Source organism: Typha angustifolia, chromosome 3 (assembly GCF_048772165.1).
Source record: "Typha angustifolia cultivar Huaian chromosome 3, ASM4877216v1, whole genome shotgun sequence".
NCBI lineage: Eukaryota > Viridiplantae > Streptophyta > Magnoliopsida > Poales > Typhaceae > Typha > Typha angustifolia.
In genome coordinates, this window is record NC_133241.1 from 5,210,287 (window position 1) to 5,229,531 (window position 19,245).

The window sequence follows — 19,245 nt, forward strand, 5'->3', positions numbered from 1 at the left end:
GTCATATTCTATAATACAAATATTATTCACTAAAATTACATCTTAAACCACACACTAACCAATTCAAAGATAGTCCGATGATGGTTCAAGATGGGTAGTGCTGCCAAAATAATCAAGCCGGCTCAAGCTTTGCATAATAAGGCTCGATCAAGCTCAGCTCGAAAAATGAGTTAAGCCGAACTTGATCTTCAAAATAGGCTCAAAAATCATTTCAAGTCAAGTTTAATCATGAGCCGATTCAATCAAATAGGTTTGATAAGGCTCAAAATAATTATAATATATGTATCTACAATGTGAGCAATACTTTCCATACTATACTATAATTTTGTTATATTATAAAGTTTATTTAAGTGGATTGTTATATACTCTGATCTTATAGAGTTTAGTTCTAAATTTTGATCCTATCATATCTTTTCTAAATACATGGATATTTAATAAGTTTATATTTTTTAATTAGGTTCAAACCTAAATCAAAATTAATTTAATGCAAGCTTGATCAGGCTAAAATTTTGTCTTGAATTAATTAAGGCTTGAAACTGCTTATTGATCAGCTCATTTAGGCTCGAGCTCAAAATTAGTTTAAATTAAAATGTTTTCAATCCAAACTTGATCACAAATATAGGCTCGAAAGTAATTTCAATTTAAGCTTGTTCAGAGCTAGGCTCGATCAAGCTCAGGTTGAATACACTCCTAGATGGGTGCATGCTGACCCATATTAATATAGAGCCCATTTTTTGAACTTTTTTTATTTCTATCAATTGTTATCGAACAACTTTAATGTTATTCTTATATCGGCAAATGAAGTCATCATCATCAATATGATTAAAGATTATCAATAGTATTTAAAGCAATATTTTCGTGTTATTCTTGTGCTAGCAAATAAAATCTTTGATGCCCATATCATTCTACATTCAACTAGATATTAGTTTTAATTATTAAACTATATCAATTAATATTATGTATTCAATTATATCATGGAGTGCTCAATCATCAATATAAATTTTAATAAATGTATTCAATTATATGATGTGTTGAATAATATTTACATTTAACTATTGCTATATCTTTAATAAATATATTCAAATCAAAAATCAAAGATTGGCGTGCCGAAGACCTAAATAATGTTTAAATATTCTAATTTTGTTATTAAAAATATGTTAAATGTGTGTCAATAGCACACAGTTTCATACCACTTGCATGCAAGGGCGTGTTTGTTGGAACCATGCCAACCGACACATCGTGCCGATGGTGGCACAGCCATCATTGTCCTAATTTTATCATTGATATTTATCTCATCAATCTATTTTATATCATGTCAAAGGGTATTAATCGTAATTTCATAAAAATAAAACACATTTATCCAATCTTTTCCTTCACTTTATATCATATTAAAGATAATTATTACATATTTACATTATTATTCTAGAATACAAATGAACATAGGAATAGTTATTTCTAAAATTAATCCCTCATTTTGGTAATAACAAATAAAAATTGCTAGTCTTATTTCAATCATATTCCACTTGTGACCGAGGCCTAAGTGTCATAGATCAATCTAACTACATAGTCCAAACATAGAAGTTGAAAACAATAGAAAATTAATTTATAAGTAGGAAATTGATAGTATTGTTTTTAAAAAGAAATTTTAACTCACCTAACGTTGTCAACAGTGCCAATTATTTGTCTCAAGTACCTGGCAATCCGCCGTTCATATTTACCAAAGTCCTGTACAAATACAACTAGTTCAAACTTCAAAGGGGTATAAATGAACCTATAAATCAATTCAGCATTCATGAAAAAATGATTCACCACTAAAAGCCTATGGTAACACTTCTCAACACATGCTTGCAGACATTCACATAAAGATCTACGCACACAATAGCCTTCTCCTGAAGATATCACATAGATGTGATACATAAGGTAGTAACCAGAGAGTGCACAACTTGCTAGAAGTTCAAGTAAAAAGGTTCTACTTCAAATTTAAATAATTTGATGCGATCCACAAGGTTTAGAAATTCTACATATGAAAATCATTTGTTCAGAGAATATATGTCATTTAATGAACAACTAAATTAGTCTTATTACAATATAAATCATTGTTTTGGAGATAATCAATGCACAAATAATAATGGCACAACATATGATTTTGTATAACGGCCTTCTAGGTATTGTAGATCATATCAACGGCACCAATTTTCAATCTATGACCAGTATATGTGAATTATTATATTTGTGAGTTGTCTATTTCATATACTATATATATTATTAATGTCCCCTAATTAGAAATGTATAACACATAGCACTGTATAGACATATACGTTATATACATACATACATACATATATATATATATATATATATTTGCAAGTAAAGGAGTTGTAAAAAATGCCTTGCATGGCTCCTAAAGCAAAAAAATCAACATATAATGAAGGATATGAACCATTGCAGATTAAAAAAAAATGGCTAAATGAATGGACTAAAGTAATAAAACAGCATAACTTTTCAACATCAAACAATAAAGAACAGACAAAAACCTTATTAAGATGGTTCTTTTCTAGTCCTTCATTGTATAATCTGAGTCTATTTGCTTCTGCCTCTAGGGCTGCATCAGCAGCAAAAACTTTCATTCCTGCAACATGGAAAAATGTAAACCTTGAGACCTCGTTTGATTGAAGAATAAGAGACCTTATCCATAGATAAGGGATCCTTATTTATAATTTGTAAACAAACACTAACAAATCTGGTATAACTAATCATGGCTAGCATTCTCATAATATTATTAATATCATGGATTCAAGCCTCTTTATCCTTATATTTCCATTCCAACTTGAAGTTGGAATAAGAGAGAGGACCCTCAATTCTAATATTGCAACCAAACACAAATGACATAGCTCTCTCCTGGACCATGGAGAATAAAAAAAAAAACACTATCTAAATACAAAAAAGTATTGCTCTCCCCAAAACTATGGATAAAAATGAGTAAAACACTATCCGTGAATTACGTTATTCTTCAACCAAAGGAGACCTAATATCATTGAACAGCAAGGTACAAAAAGCACGTGTTACAGCCAAACTTTCATACTTATTCAGTGTTCCAATAAAAATATACAAACAATTTATGTTGTTACTAACTTACTACTAACAAGTACTGACGCAGTGCATCTGTTTGATAAATTGGATGAGAATTTGATTAAAGGTTGCAATTTCATAAATCAAGAACTACAAGGTAAATTTAATAGACACATCTTTATGACTGTTTTGATGTAACATTCTCTCCTTTAAATTGCAGTTTTTAGGAATTGAAGCATTTCTGAAAAAAACAAAGGACCTACCTATAAGAAAGAGAAAATTTAGGAAAAAAACACCTGAAAAAACTGGATGCTTCCAATTTCTTTTTTTCATTATAAATAAATAAAAATTGAAAGGTAGTGTTTGATATATAATTTGATTAGGGTTTTCAAGAATTGAAGCAATGACTCACAAAGAAACCTAATGCACGTATGCTTGTTGCAATAGCCCACCCTAACTTTGTAAAAGTACCCATTTGGTCATTTGAACATCTTAGATATCAAACTGGTGGCTCCACAAGTACACGAGTGTGAGAAGAAAAAGGTAAAAGCAGAATTTCTGAAGCAAAGCAATTTGAAGTGTTTAGTCACACAAGATGACTAGTAACCTCACTGTAATCATCTCTAAATACCAAAAACAGATATTGACTGTGCAAATTCCTCCCTATTTGTCAGCAACGAATAGGATAACCTTACATACAACTTGGAACCCTTCAAATAGCTCTTAAATCCCTTCTTCATGTACCAATTTTGACTGTCATGTCCCCCTAGCATGAAGCTACCCATCATTATAACATCCTCTACTTGCTTGACCGAAAGAAACTCAACCAAGAACACTCTCTTCCATTTGTCTAAATCATGCCATGTCAGCTACAACACAATTCTCACATGCTACCAGTTCAACATGACCTATTACAGAATAGTATAAAAGCAGGACAACTTCGTCCTTGAGCTAGTTCATGATGTTATTGTTTATTCTTTCCCATCCTTCAAAAGATGGAAGTAAAAGAGGAAAGCAAGAGCAATCGAAAAAAAAAAATCGATGAGGATGCAAGGCTCATCTGAGTCGGCTTGAACCAGAGTATAAAGTGTACCTTTAGAAGTATAATGTTTAGAACACCAAGTAATTTTATGATTTTATTATCATATATTTAAATTTGTATGAGGTAACCTGTGGTGGTTTATGGCTTTGCCTCAAATCTTAACTATGTGTAATAAGTGAAAGAGACATAATATCATCAAATAAATCAAGTATCTGTCAGTTGCACATTCTTATGTGTACCAGAATGACTTTTGTTGGAGATAGAATTTCCCTCGGTTGTTTCTTTTGTTTCTGCAGTTGTAAGCATATTCAAATTTGTAGTTCTGCTATTTTTAACTTCAGCAGCTGCATTTTCTCTCATTCGAGCAGATTCCTTTTCTGCAGCTTCCTTCGCTGCTGCCTCAAGTGCTGCCTTCTTTGCTTCTTCAACTAATTTTGCAGCCCTGTGTCTAGCCTACAGTCAAACAGTATAAATTCACATTTGCCGAAGTTTAAAGTCAGCTCCATGTTACATGCCAGTGCAATATCTAAGAACAAAAACAGACCAAAAGCCATTTTCTAATGAAGCACCTGAACACATTAACTGTGGTTTTAGAAAGAGGAGTACCAGATTAGCTAATATGACAACAAAAGAAAATAACTGATAAGAATAAAGTACTTAGTACCTGGCTGCATAGATCTCTTTGTCAGACCATAGATTTCTTTGTCAGACCAAGCACAACCATAAAATCATGTATTTTCTAACTACTTCCTCTCATGTTACCAGAGAAAGTGAGAAACCATGGTTTGAACTTTCCCAAGGAACTGCATAGTGTACAAAGATGGAAATGTTCTACTTCCTGGTGTAACTTATCAAGAACTAGGCTATGTTCAAAGTTTGGTTGATCCCAAGTTGCAGAGATAAATTTAAAAAATATATAAGTTATCTATATCCCTTGTATTCTTCATTCAATTAAACCACATACCTCATCTTTTGTGTCATATTTTAGCAATCTGTATACAGTGGGCGTTTTTCACAATATCACTGATGTGCTTCAAAACAAAGCTTCACGTATCAAAATTGGGTCGGGATCGGCCGTCCAAAAAAACGATACATATCAACCGTACCGGCGGTATCGATCATCCGTATCGATTTGTACTTTTAAATAATTTTTAAAATACAAAAAAATTCTAAATTTTTTTTAAAAATAACAATAATAAGATAAAATAGAAATCATTCATATATAAATCTAAAAATTAAAAAATAAATATTATTTTCTTAAGTTTTATCTCTCTATTTCTACCACTCACACTCTATCCCTCTCATACAAATAAAAAAAAATTCTTACTCTCTCCCTCACTAACTTTCTCTTATTAAACTCTCTTTCCCACTCTCTTATTAATTTTCTTTCCCGCTAACTCTCCCTCTCTCTCACTACCTCTCTCTCTACCACTACCACTCCCTCTCCCTCACTGACTACCCTCTCTCTCCCATTAACTCTCTCTCTCTCATTAACTCTCTCTCTCTCTCTTTTATTAACTCTCTCTCTCACTGACTCCCTTCTCTCGATCTCTCCTTATCTAATTCTATCTCCTCTCTCTCCCACTAACACTCCCTCTCTCTCACCGACTCCCTTCTCTCTCGATCTCTCCCTTTCCGATTCTTCTCCGACGATGCTTATCTGAGAAGCTTCGATAAGGTATTTTCTCTTTTTCTCTCTCTTCCTCCAATGAGCTCTTTTATCTCTCATTCTCATCTCTTTCTCTTTTTTCTTACTCTCCTCCCTATCTTTCTTCCTTTCTCTCTCCTGATTTCGATCAGATTCGGCCGATACGGCTAATCCAAACTGGAAACCAATCAGGTATCGACCAAAACCATTGTACTAGTTTCAGCCCTAGATTGGGATCAACCAAAACTTGGGACCATGCTTCAAATACATCTACCCTATATGTGCTAATTTCATCTACTATACAGTTTTCAAATATTTTCCTACTTCCAATTAATATCTTCTATAATATATATATTAAAATGAAACGATGAAGTAAAATCACAAAAGCTAGCAGACCCCTTTCTTTTCCTCCAGTACACAAGTAACCCCTTTGCTCATATACCCACCGGTCTTCCCTTTCTTTTCTTTGACAATTTTCCCTTCCCTGCCCAAACCACCCCACTACTTGGTGGGTTGGCATCAATGGTGAGGGGAGGTAGTTTCTTTCTTCCTCCTCCCTCTTGTACAATGTGCTAAGGGGGGAAGGAGGCATTTTGGCTCCTCCAACTTGGGCTCTCCCATGGAGAGCACCTTCCCTTTTGTTCAATCCGTCCACATGTCCAGGAAGTCGAGCACTAGTCAGACTTCTATGCCAGCCATTATTCCCGGCTCGTGGAGCGGCATACCGGGAAAAAAAGAAATAACTAGTAGTTGGCGCCTACTTATTCTTCTCCGGTGGTCAGATTCATTGGATAGCTTTGCTTAATATAGGCCGACCAGCATTTGTAGTTGCTTGCCTGGTATTGTGGTAGCATGGAGTATAGATGCTCGAGTTATGTCAGACTTCATGTCAGACTTCATGTGCTTCACTATTGCCTGGGTTGGAGATTTGGTCCATAAGTTCTTAAGACTTACAACCTCATGTTGTAATCTTCGATCTGGGTTTTCCTCTACCTGTTAAGGTTAGGAAAGATTGATAGTTTCTTTTCTCTGTTGGCGTTTTTCTTTGTTGGGCAGGCATTTTGCCAAAGTATTGGGGCTTTCAAGAGATTTGTCCCAACTTCCTCTTTTACCTTATATGTGTGAAGTTTTGTACTTACTTGAGTAATAATGCAATATCAACCAATGGCATTTCCTTCAAGATAGACATCAAATTAAGCAGTAAGTAGAACTATTTTTGTTTTCATATGTATCTAAAAACATCATTTTAGTAGTTCTCGTACTTGCTCATGAAGTTACATATCTATGTTTACAAATGTAGTTAAAACTAACCTCTGCTTCTTGTCTAGCTCTTTCTTGATGTGCTTTTTCTTCATTAAAAGCTTTCTCCTTTCTTATAGCTTCTTCAAGAGCTGCCTCATCTCTTATTTTGCGCTCTTCAATTTGGGATCTTTGCTCATGATCCCTTTGGACGGAAGATAAATGTTTATCAAGTACTTCTGCACTACAATGAAGCAATACAGTATAAATTCAGGTGCCTTTGAGTAACTAAAGGTCTTCAAGAAATTGAAAATGTTGGTATCTGACAAACACCAACTGAAACTTAATTTTAAGGAGCAATATGTTATATGATAAAGAAAACAAGGAAATAGGGAACATCAGAGCCAAAATAAACAAAATAGGAGAAAAATCTAGGCCATTAACTGAAGATAACATGGGCAATAGAAGAAAAGTATATACATATAAAAGAAATCACTTTTCCTTAAAATTTAAGTATTATTAAGTGCATTGATGCACTTAAGTTCAGGGAAAGAAGGAAGTACAATACATCTTAAAGATACATCAAGAGCAAAATAGATCTTCAACACTCAGTCATCCAAGTCCACCACAGACAAAAAAAATATAAAATAAAAAATAGAATCAATCTACCTACATAAAATGCTATAAATAGAATCAAACAATAATCAGACTAATGATGGATCAAGCCTCCAGGTGATGATGACCACCAAATATCAGAAATACAGAGGATCATTTTGTTAAATATTCCAGATAGCTATCTAGGATAGAAACTGATTTCTTTTTACTTCTTGACCATAGGGTTACATCCTGAAAGAAAGGTCATTCCTAGTCATCCTATTTCTATTCCTATTTAAGAATCAGAAAAAGGATTGTCATATAACATAAAACCATGTTCATCACCTACCCAAAAAGGACCAGCAAACACTTCATGATCTCATTCTTTACATAACCATCTTTCTACTTGAATCCCAACATCTAAACAGAATTTAAACTATTCCCTAATCTTCTTTGCTTTTTCCCCTTTTAATCATTCTTAGGCTTCATTTACTTTAGGAATAAAGTCAATTCTAGAATAGGTATTTATCTTTGTTATTCTCAAAATGATGTCTTTATTTTAGAAATAATTATTCTTATGTTCACTTATATTATAAAATAAGGATATAAAATTACTTTTGATGTGATATAAAGTGAATAAAAAATATTAAGAAAAGTGTTTTATTTTTTATAAAATTACTATAAATACCTTTTGATTCGATATAAAGTTAATGGGATAGATATTAAGGGTAATTTAATAATTGAGTTAGTGTGTGGTATAAGATGTAATTTTAATAAAAAAAATATTTGTATTCTAGAATAGAGTAATTATAACGTTTAATTATTATTCTGAAATAAGAACTTATATTCCAGAATAAAAACAAGTTAATTCCCGGAGTGAACAGGGGCTTAGGTTTATGCATCCTCTAGCATCATCATTTTCAAGGCATAAGTTGTAACCTTTTATCTTGTTAATGAAATTCTTCTATTCCTTTTCAGCCAAACAGACCAAATAATTGTAGCCATCATTGTATCCCATACTCTACAGTTTTTCTGCATTATTCTCCTTTTCATCCACACCACATTAATGTAGAATTTGGTTATCTACTTCATGTCCCACATTGGAGATCTTAAGTTGAAACTCTCCAAGTTCAATTTCTTATGATATAACTAGCTATCACCTTTCAGCACATATTATTCTTGATTTAAGCAGTCTCCACCACCACTATGCACGAAGTTCAATACTAATAACATCTATATTTAAGATCCCTTACCTACTAAGCTCTTTTCTGCTGCAAACAACCAGCTAAGTAAAGAGAATGACTTTTCTTCTCCATCCAAAATAGCCATAAGAATTTGCAATTGATCCAACCCATTTTTATATGCACATACAGGAAATTTGAAGGGAAGTAATAGAATAGAATAGGGAATTTAAATAGAAAAAATATGATAGAACCAAAATAGCATTTGAGAAGAGTAATTTTCCCAGCCAACCATAGTAAATTGCTATCCAAAGTTCCAAACGGATAGTCACTTTTCCACCTCACTGTAACATTCACTCAATGTTCTCTCTCGTTTATAACTTTTCTAGTTTCTACAGTTAATTATTACAAAGAAAAGAAAACTTAATAGAAAAGAAAAACCATTGAGAATTCAAAAGAAGACAATAGCATCTCTTGTTCAAAAAATTAAAGCATTACAGTTTGAAAAACATAGACAAAACATTTCATGGACGGGTAGAATAGAGAGAATAGATAATGGAATATGCAGCAAGGTAGCAGTAGAAAAAGGAATATTGGGAATGAAAAAGTAGGAAGGAGCAGAATAGAGAGCCAAGTAACATAGCTAGGTAGAAAGGAGTGCAAGCTTCTTCACATAGACCATATTTAGTTAAGCTAGAATTTATTAATGGTAACTTGGTAAGGATTTGGATCCATCAGATCTATCACCTACTGTTCTAATGTTCTACAGATTTAGATGTCCAAATGTGATTGTACTAATTGATTGACTCATAAAGAAGAAATTATTTCCTAAGGCTCCGTTTGCTTTGAAAATAATGCTCAATCTAGAATTGTTATTCCTATATCTTACTAACATTTATTCTAACTAGGAATAATTATTTCTCTATTCACTTATGATCTTAAATAACAGTGTAAAGATTATTTTTGATGTACTATAAACTGAAGAAGAAGAGAAAAATAGTGTCTTCTATGAAATTATGAAAACATCCTTTGATGTGATATAAAGTAGATTGATAAGATAGATTTAACAGATAGACTTCTAAAGCACCATACTCTACATATTGTAATGCATTAATCCATATATGCATTATCATTCTATATGCAATTGCTACATATTTATTACTGGCTCTGTATGCAATAGCTACATATTACCATTCTCTATATATGAAAATATTATATGTTTTATTTTTAATTTTGGAATGGCAACATACTCATTTTTCCAAAAACATAGTTAAGAAATAATAACATCTGTTTTGACTGTTAAAATTACTACTTTTTGCTTGTGAAAACAAACAATAAATCATCCACTAATTAAAGATTGACTACGACATTTTACAAAATATTTTTGCAGCATCCATAAAACCAATCTCTTTTCTTTATTCATCATACTGTTCTGCCCTTCTCTAGGTATCAACAAAAGGGAAAAAAATTACGTGAGAAAAATATTTCCTAGGTTGCCCAATTGCTGCTGTTAGCATCTGTGCAGCTGCATACCACCTTCCAAATGCAAGAAATATCCACCACCAAGACCTCTTATCTTTAAACATCAATCACATTTTCCTACTTCCTATTACCATATGCCTTCTCAAAATTTATTCTTCTTGCATTTTCTCCTTGCATGATAACAATTGGCTTAAAAAGCTTAAGTTATTAGGCGACAAAACTACAATATATTATATCTTACCTTCAAGATGCGCCCTAATGCTTGGTCTTTATACATCATATGTGGATCTATAAAAGATAATGGGATATGCAACCCCTCCACATTTGATTGAACTCATGTCTTGGATAAAGGTACTAGCTTTGGTTCAATTTTTGATAACTAGTTGACCAAAAGAGCTCAAGCTAACAGACTGACAATGTATACAATATCTTTTAAGAGCGTGAAAAAGACCTACACTAAAGAAAACAATTTCTTAGGAGTAGAGGTGAAAACAGATCAAATAGTGCTCAACTCATTTCCGAATCTATATTTTTAATCCGAATATGGATTCAAATACGGATATTGAACGAATAACAAAATTTAAAACCATATGCTAACCAAACAGATACAGATCGAATAATCTTCGGATACGAATCGGATAATTTTTTGATATGGATTGGATCTTAAACAGATATAAATCGGATCATAAAATGAATACAGATAGAATCATAAACGAATTATAACCTTTATTTTAGAAACAATTAACACAAATGACTATTTCAAAAATAAAATTTGAGTAATTAAAATTGTTAGTTTTGTTATTTATATATCTAAATTTACTATTTCTTGTATAAAGGCAATATAGTAATAAGGCTCTTATCCCTCCATTCGAGATATAGCATCCTACCTAAAAAAAGAATATGGCATCTGGTCCGGACTCCTAATTTTATCTATTAATTTCATTCCAAACATGAGATTGGTGTTACATCCAATCCCATCTTTATATCTCTTAAACAAATACACCCAGTGGGGTCAATTGACGATTGATGAGTGTCTAACTACAAAAAAATTCCTACAACCCCATTCCAAACAATCTGCTCCTCTATTTCAAACCCATCATGCCTTTCGTGAGAAATAAGCCCCTTCACAGTTCCGTCGATGAATCAATTCAAGGATGGCTTCATCCTTTATCAATGACTCCGTCCTCTCTGTCTCCATAATTGGCAAATAAACAAAGAGCAAACTTGAACAATTTGAAGACTTCATCATGCACAAGAGGAAAGGAAAAAAAAAATTTGTGCTGCTAATTTGTTGAGTCCTCCAAGGAAAAGGAAAGAGAACATAAACTTTGCCCAAAACAATCACACAAACAGAAACCATAGAGACATAACCACGAACATCAGGTGCGTAGTTCAAATCCAACGAAGTAAACATCAACAAAACAGAACCTTATTACGATCTTGACCAATGGAGGAGCCTCACGCACTTCCCCCATCGGCACATACCACCTTCCTGACCATACACACTCTTCATCCTTATACAATTCCTTTGTCTTCCCCATTGGCCCCTGCACACCGCCACAAGCACCAACTCAATGGGGGAAGACTAAAGGAGACGAAGCTTGGTGACGCCGCGACGGAGTAGTGATAGCGACAGAGAGGCTGAAGAGGTGCTGGCGATGAAGACCGTGATCGATGATGGCAAGGAGAGATTTTCGAGAGCGGGGGTGGAGGCGGCTACTGATTGGGAGAGATGGAGAGGGTGGGATTAGTGTGGTTTAGAGGGTTGGGAATTATATAAGTGGTTAAATGGACATTATCCAAATTCGTATCCAATAACATTAGCTATACTTGTATCCGTATTCGAATCCGAGTTTTTCTTAATAGACTATCCGGATCCGGATCCAAATCCGGACATTTTACTACACCCATATCCGTATCCATATCCGAATTTAGATCGTATAGAATTTTTTAATCCATATCCAATCCGGATCGGGTGGCAGGTCAGGTCGAACTAAGTCCAACCCATTTTCACCCCTACTTAGGAGGCACTGGAATCATGTGTTGTTTCCTAAATAGTTCTATTTGTTAGCTAAGACTTGCACTTTAACAGTCTCTCCTAGACTTTAAGGTCGTATTTTTCAAACAATGATGTTCCTAACTAATAAGAGATAGTTATTTCTATCATGTACTTTATAGATATATTCAACCTACCATTATCATGAACTGAGACATGCTCTATCAGATGTGACTTTACTTCTCAAGTTATAAACAAAAAAACAAATTAATCAAGGCAATAATGATCACATTTAGCCTTTTGAGAAGGCATTAATTGATAATAATGTTATTATATATTGCAGTGACTGAAGAAGGAAAAGCGCATACATCTTTCGTTGATATTGCTTGTCTAGTCTTCTGTCCATCTCTCGCCTTACTTCTGTATGCTTCATAAGTCGATCAATGACAGTAGATGCTCTATCAATTTCATTCTTGTGATAAACCTCCAATGCAGCTAACTTGCTCTTAACTTCTTCCTGAATTCATCAAATAGCTATAGATATGAGAATTTTTGGAAAAGGAATACGGAACTGGAACTCAATACTCACTACTGTACTTGTATAGAATCTAAATTGAATAAAAGAAAGAAAATCTTTTATCCAACATAAAAGTCAGTGAAGTAGAGAACTGTGACTTTTTGTAAGATGACCAAAATATTTTTCAGGTATTAATCATAGTAAATGACAATTTCTACATTTCTGTTATTGTAGAAGTAAACCTCTACTTAACTATCAGAAGTACCAAGATAATGATCCTTATGAAGCCTTTTCAATGACCAGATACTTCCAAAAAAAAAACAAAAAAACAAAACTTTCCACTAAACAAGAGAAAAGTTGACAAGAGAATTAGAAGAAAACTAAGTTTCAAGTCTGAAACTTTACAAGAATTATATGAAAACAAAAGAAAAAGAATAGTTGTACCCGACAGTAAAGTGTTAGCAAAAACTAAAAAGTGACTACGTTCTTTCCCATCTTAAAGGAAGATTATAGAGGACATCCTGACATCCTATAAAAAGAAAAGATATAACTATATAACTATATTAATCGATCTTTGTGACCTCAAAATAGTAGATTTCCTGTAACATAAGGATAATGTGAACTTTTGAAGGATTAGAGATATCGCCAAAAAAAAATGCAAAGGACAAAATTTCTCCAGAGGATAGCAACAAGAAGAGGCAAAATATATTTCAGAAGTCTACCATGCCAAGAGATTCAAGACAACATAGGCAACAATGAGCTGAAAGTAAGTTAACATAAGTTAAATGTGCCTCAGGGAGAAACATGCGTCTTTGACAGTAGTTAGAAAAGAGAAATGATGCCTCACAAATAGACAAAAAAAATATCCAAGTAAAGCTAATAGAAGGAGCCAAAGTTTAATATTTCAATATCTAGAAGCATATGTATCTACTAATTGTAGCGAGCCTAATAATTTCATACTCTGGAAATATAAAAACAAATACTTTTAAGTTTTACCAGCTTTTGGTTTTTAGTAATGTTTAACAAAACAGCACTTTTAAACTGTTTCAAATTAGGAATATGTCCAACAATTATGAGTCCACTTTTGACCCAATCATTATAACAGTTCCATAATTCAAGTACAACTGAAAATTACCCCTATTTTTAAAAAAATTTAATAGTACTTCAATTGAAAGTTTGAAACCTATTGAGTTACTTATATATCACACTAGCACGACTATTTTTTCTTCCACTATATTAAATTATAATCATGCACACTAGGTTCTGTTTGAAGGGTTTATTTCCCCTCTCTAGCAGAAATTGGTTTCTTTTGATGGGATGTTAGCTAGATCTATCATCAACATTGACCATGTTTGGCTAAATTAAGTTATGTCAAAGAGTCTAATTCCAATCAAGGTCACTTGTCTGCATGTATAAGTAGATATGGAGCTATTTCACTCACAATAGATTTTCCTTGTCTTCATAGGAATGGATGACAAAAATCTTAAATCTACCATTAAATCCAGAGTTTCGCAAATCTTTAACAATTTATATCTCTAGTACTTGTTCCATATTTTGAAACACAGCTAGCTGCATAGTCCTACTCCCTCTAATTGGATGGAGCTCTCTTCAATCTGGATCTATGTGCTTATTTAACTCTCTTCCTAATGCTATAAGGATGATTTTTGGTCCATATTCTTGAGTCTATATTTAAATATTATAGTATAAACTTATGTTGCTGGTACTGAAGACTTTTGTAGAAATAAGTATCTTTTAAAGTATTCTCATAATGGATATTTTTTAATAAAAGATCACACCAGGGTGTGCACATCCATATGTTACATGGAACACGATAAAGTATATCAAAACCTAACCCATATTTTACTTGGATCTAATGTATGCTAAATAAGAAAGCAGTTGTAACCATATGATCAGATAAGAATGATGAAAACATTGAAAAGTAATGTTACTTTGCAATTGTATTAAGCAAAACAGATAGTAATCATAGCTAGAGTATTTAAGCAGCAAGGTGAAATAATTAAATGGCAGAGAAGAATTAATGTATCAACCACACATCAAGATACTGTTCCTGTTGGCAGTATCAAAGTAAACCATAAACTTAAACATGAAAACTGAAAAGGTGAGCTTTGCGATGATATTCATATTTAATATACATATGTTGTATAATTAAGAATTATCAGAAATATTAAGAATCTCAAAATGTCTTTGCAAGATTCTACAACCAATAGAAAAATGATCAAGTATATCTTACTGATTGTGCGTACTTTTATGTTAAGCCAATGCTCAGATTCGAGGTCGAACAGAATGCCTTCCTCCAGGCATTTTTTTGCCATCAGATAGGACTGAGGAGCTTCAATCTGTAATTCATCATCTGATTCTTCGAATTCACTAAAATTAAAAGAAACAAGCAAATGAATAAAGTGCAGAGTGCAGCGTACAAGGAATACTATTCCACCAAGCCACAAATACAGCAGAAACCAGTTCAATTCTTTGGGCAATAATAAGATATTACCAATTGACATGCTCAGAGGACTTGTTAAGTTTGTAACATTTTTTTACTCAAACAAATACATATCCAAGATATTGTACAGGATCGCAAGTTAGACAAGAACAAAACATTCATTTTTACTAGTTTAGATAAGCAATGAAGAGAGAAAAATAAATAAAAAAAGGTCCCAAACTTTACCAATTTAAGTCATTGCATCCATCACTACTGTAAAGACCATTTTCTTGCACCACTGACTGAAACCATTACATTGTCCTCAAATCCCCAATGGGAGCAACTAAGCTAGGGGCAAACAAACAAATGCAGTAATCAACAAGTACAACAAGAAAACAACAAAGCAGTACCTCAGATAGAGGTCATTGCAAGAAAACCTCGTCCCTGTCACCAATCCCATACCACCATCCAGTTCATCCTCACTCTCGTCGTCCCCGGTATCATCATCAGATACATACATTATGAAGGGCTTCTTCATGCCTTTATCCAAAATCCTTTCTTTGGTAAAAGACCTAAACAAACACCAAATTATTAAAAAAAAACACCAAGAAACAGCAACCCATGAGGATTAGGGCACACAAGAGACCACCAATCAGGTTTTTGCTTCAACGGCGAAGGGATCAAAGAAGACCGAGCACCACCAAGCTGGAGCTCCAACGAGTTGAGCTCAGAGAGGAGATCATCCAATGTCCAATTAGGATCTGGATCAGGGGAAGGCACTGCAGGGGAGTTCTTTGGGCGTGGGAGCTCCAATTTGATGAAACCCCTACAAGAAAAGCAGCCAAGAAATCGATTTCAAGAAATGGATTGTTTAGAAGAAGGACTCTTGAAAACTTACATAGATGCGAGGAGGTCTTTGGGGATGAATCCAATAAGGTCAGAGATCGAGCTGCAATTCTGATGCTATTAGAGTTGGCGGTGATCGGTGGATGGGTATGGAAGGGATTCACTCTCAAAGTGATGGCCCGCTCTATTTCTGCATCAGTAACTCAGTTATTTTCCAATAGGCTCCAGTTTTAGACTAATAGTCAATTAGACCCTAAGCAAGCTTGTAAAACTGCCCCTCACCAAAAGGAAAGTAATGATTTACACCCCATCTTTTCATATTTTCTTGGTTCACATGGAATTTTTCATAAAAAACCACCCAAAGGCTGCAACCGAACCTTAACCATAAGCGCTGACTAAGCTAAACATACTGGAGCTAGTGGTTGAGTCATATCTTACTATTTGTTCAAAACTTCCCTCAAGTATAGGGGTGATTTATCATAGAAATTTCATATGGATACTATGCATATAGTTTGAGCATGTTTTAAAATGGTTGGCCCAGTTATTCAATCTATGTAAAAATGAATTTTTACCATAACATTCCTCTAATTTAATTTCAAAGCGAAACGATAGGCTATGGAAGTGATAGCAAGATTTAATATGACTTTGGAAGTATACATTAAGGCAAGTAGCAAGAGCCGCTCCTAACATTGGTCCTCATAAACACCAATTTACTGTTTCTTCTAGACTTGGGAAGATCAACTCATAACAAAAGCATCCAAAGAGAGCAAGCTCTTTTGTTTAGTATATTAGTAGGAGCTCATGATCTATTAAAAAATGTTATACAAATTAGTAAAATTATGTAATGCTAAGCTCGGATTCTCCGAATAGGATTCTTTTGCAAACTAGTTTTTTTTTTTTTTTTGAATTAAAGCGCTTTTGGTGAAGGTATATCACTATTAAAGTTAGTGGTTCTTCACTTGGGTATTCTCTTGATGTTGTTATTAGATTGTTACTATACCTAGGAAACTGCTGAGCTTAAGAGTGGTTTATTTTCATTGAAAATGGTTTAATCTATTCTTCTAAAAAATTTGGAAACTCGCATTCGTAACAAGTTTGAAAAATAAACATTTTGCCAAAACAAAAATAGTTCCTTCAATAGAAAAAAATATAAACAAAATGTTTTCACCTAAATAACAGAGGAAAATCTTTTAGATATTCCCTCAAAGAGATATGAGAAAGAATCTTTTAAAAATTAATCAGAACTAATTTGAATCAAATTGAATATTCTTTCGTTAATGCTTTTCTAGCAAGCTTCTAACATGAGGTGCTCTCTAAGAATAAATAAATAAAAGAAAAAAAAAAGATATCCAGAACAAGGGGCTTAAAATATAAAAACTGAAAAGCTAGAGTGTGAACCGTAAATCATGAAAATGTGGAACGTGAAATGCAATTTTCTTTAACAATCAAGGGTAGCATCTAAACCCTGAACCCAACGAGAGAAAGGAGATAAGAACATAACTTTTTGTTTGCATATAACCACCTAAATTTCTGCCTAGTGCAAACAAACTAAAGTAATAAAGCAAAAAATCATCTCAATCCAGAACATTTGCCCGAGTCAAAGCATTAGAATTAAGATAACATCTTGGATCCAATTGGAAAAAAATTATCAAGAACAATGCAGCAGCATAGGCTATGGAGGAAAACAAAGATACGATCAAATAAAACAAAAATGTAATCATGCTAACTGTGGCATTTCATCAAACATTTGAAGCCCCGCATACCTGCTAAGCGACTGAAGCATATTCTTCCGCGACACAAGGCGCATTTGCCAGCGTCGGAGCAAGAAGCTGCGCGGGGGACCTCGAAATTCCTAAAAGGGTACGGGAAGGAGGGAGATTTGCCAACGCAAGGGCGCACCTTCCAATTCCCCACTCCGCGGCGGCCGCGCTCGAGAAACGGCTCGAGGTCGAAGAAGTCCGCGAAGAGGGGAGGAGGTGATGGTAGAGGGCGGCGGCGAGTAGAGGGAGACGGGCGGAGGAGCGAGAGAGAGAGAGAAATAGAGAGGTGGTAGCTGTTAGGGGGTCGAGTCGGGTTGGATAGTTGGGTACTCGGGTTGTAGAGTAATGGATATCCGGCATCCGAATCCAGATCCGACTAATTAAAATTTTACTGGATTTAAAAAATAAATAAAAATTATATTCATATCCGAATCCAAATTCAAAACAGGTAACAAATTTGGTATTTCGATTATTTAGATTTCTTTTTTGTTTGAGGAACTCATTGTAATCTTCTTGTTGAAATAAACAAAAATATTTAGATTTTTGCACTCCATAATATATGAGTATTTTTGTATTCGAATCTAAATCCCAAGTTGAATGGAACATATAGATTAGATATAGGTTGAAATTCATAGTTGGAATAAGAATTAATGTGAGAAAAGGGGGCAACCTAAAGAGTATCCAATATGGTAACCCTAGAAATATATCATTCTTCCTTGTAGCAAATTGGAGTTCTACTATTAATTGCCACACTAAGGAGAGTCAACAATGTAGATAATTGGCTAGTGGAGTATACCTTTTTGGCACCAAGCTGAGGAGACTAATTGAAGTGGGGTGCAATTGCTTTTAGCAATCAAAAATAGTATCTTGTTGACCATCACTTCAATTGAAATTTTTTTCAATTTATTACTGTTGATTGATTAATGCAAGTCAATTTTCTAGATGTTCATTGGCTTCCAAATTCCAACCCTAACACCCTTTTTGAATTACCTAATCTGTGTAATTTAATTATTTTGAAATTTTAGTTTTCTTTAAATTTACTATTTAGACCCGATAATTTGAGGTCAGATTTGGTTGGAAATCATTTACTAAACAATAAGTTTTATTTTCAACTAAAAAATAAAAAAGAATTATTTAGAATTGGAGTAAATTAATTCATATGAGGTTTCCAATGGCAGAAGCTGATCATTTTCTATATCTTAGTTAATATAGATTGAGCCAATATGGACGGGTCTAATTTTCTTTTATTGATGAAGAAGTTTTTCATATAAAAAAGAAATAATAATGTGGTATTTGCGATTTTTAATCTATTCAGAACTAATTAGAGTATAATTCTACGATAGAATTTAATTGGTATCATAGCAAGTTCCTCTTATTAAAGGCAGACTCTAGATACAGATTTACTTGAAGATGGCCAATCAATCGTTAGAT

The 19,245-nt window shown here is 33.6% G+C and overlaps 1 protein-coding gene across 3 annotated transcripts in view; it reads right to left on the reverse strand.

The window, feature by feature from the left end:
- Positions 1–18,101, reverse strand: part of LOC140758515 (mRNA export factor GLE1-like) — a 35,867-nt gene extending 17,766 nt beyond the window's left edge. For 2 of the 3 annotated variants that reach the window (XR_012104121.1, XM_073094714.1), the window contains exons 1-10: positions 17,818–18,101; positions 16,107–16,244; positions 15,855–16,034; positions 15,619–15,780; positions 15,033–15,156; positions 12,620–12,768; positions 7,071–7,242; positions 4,351–4,564; positions 2,535–2,629; positions 1,655–1,725 (exon numbers count right to left, since the gene is read on the reverse strand). Coding sequence is in view for 2 of the 3 variants with exons in the window: in XM_073094714.1 (XP_072950815.1) it covers positions 1,655–1,725; positions 2,535–2,629; positions 4,351–4,564; positions 7,071–7,242; positions 12,620–12,768; positions 15,033–15,156; positions 15,619–15,780; positions 15,855–16,034; positions 16,107–16,108 (1,169 nt within the window). In the remaining variant the exon portion in view is untranslated. The remainder of the gene's footprint in view (positions 1–1,654; positions 1,726–2,534; positions 2,630–4,350; positions 4,565–7,070; positions 7,243–12,619; positions 12,769–15,032; positions 15,157–15,618; positions 15,781–15,854; positions 16,035–16,106; positions 16,245–17,817) is intronic. The other variant, XM_073094715.1, reaches the window with a different exon arrangement.
- Between the last annotated feature and the right edge of the window lie 1,144 nt (positions 18,102–19,245).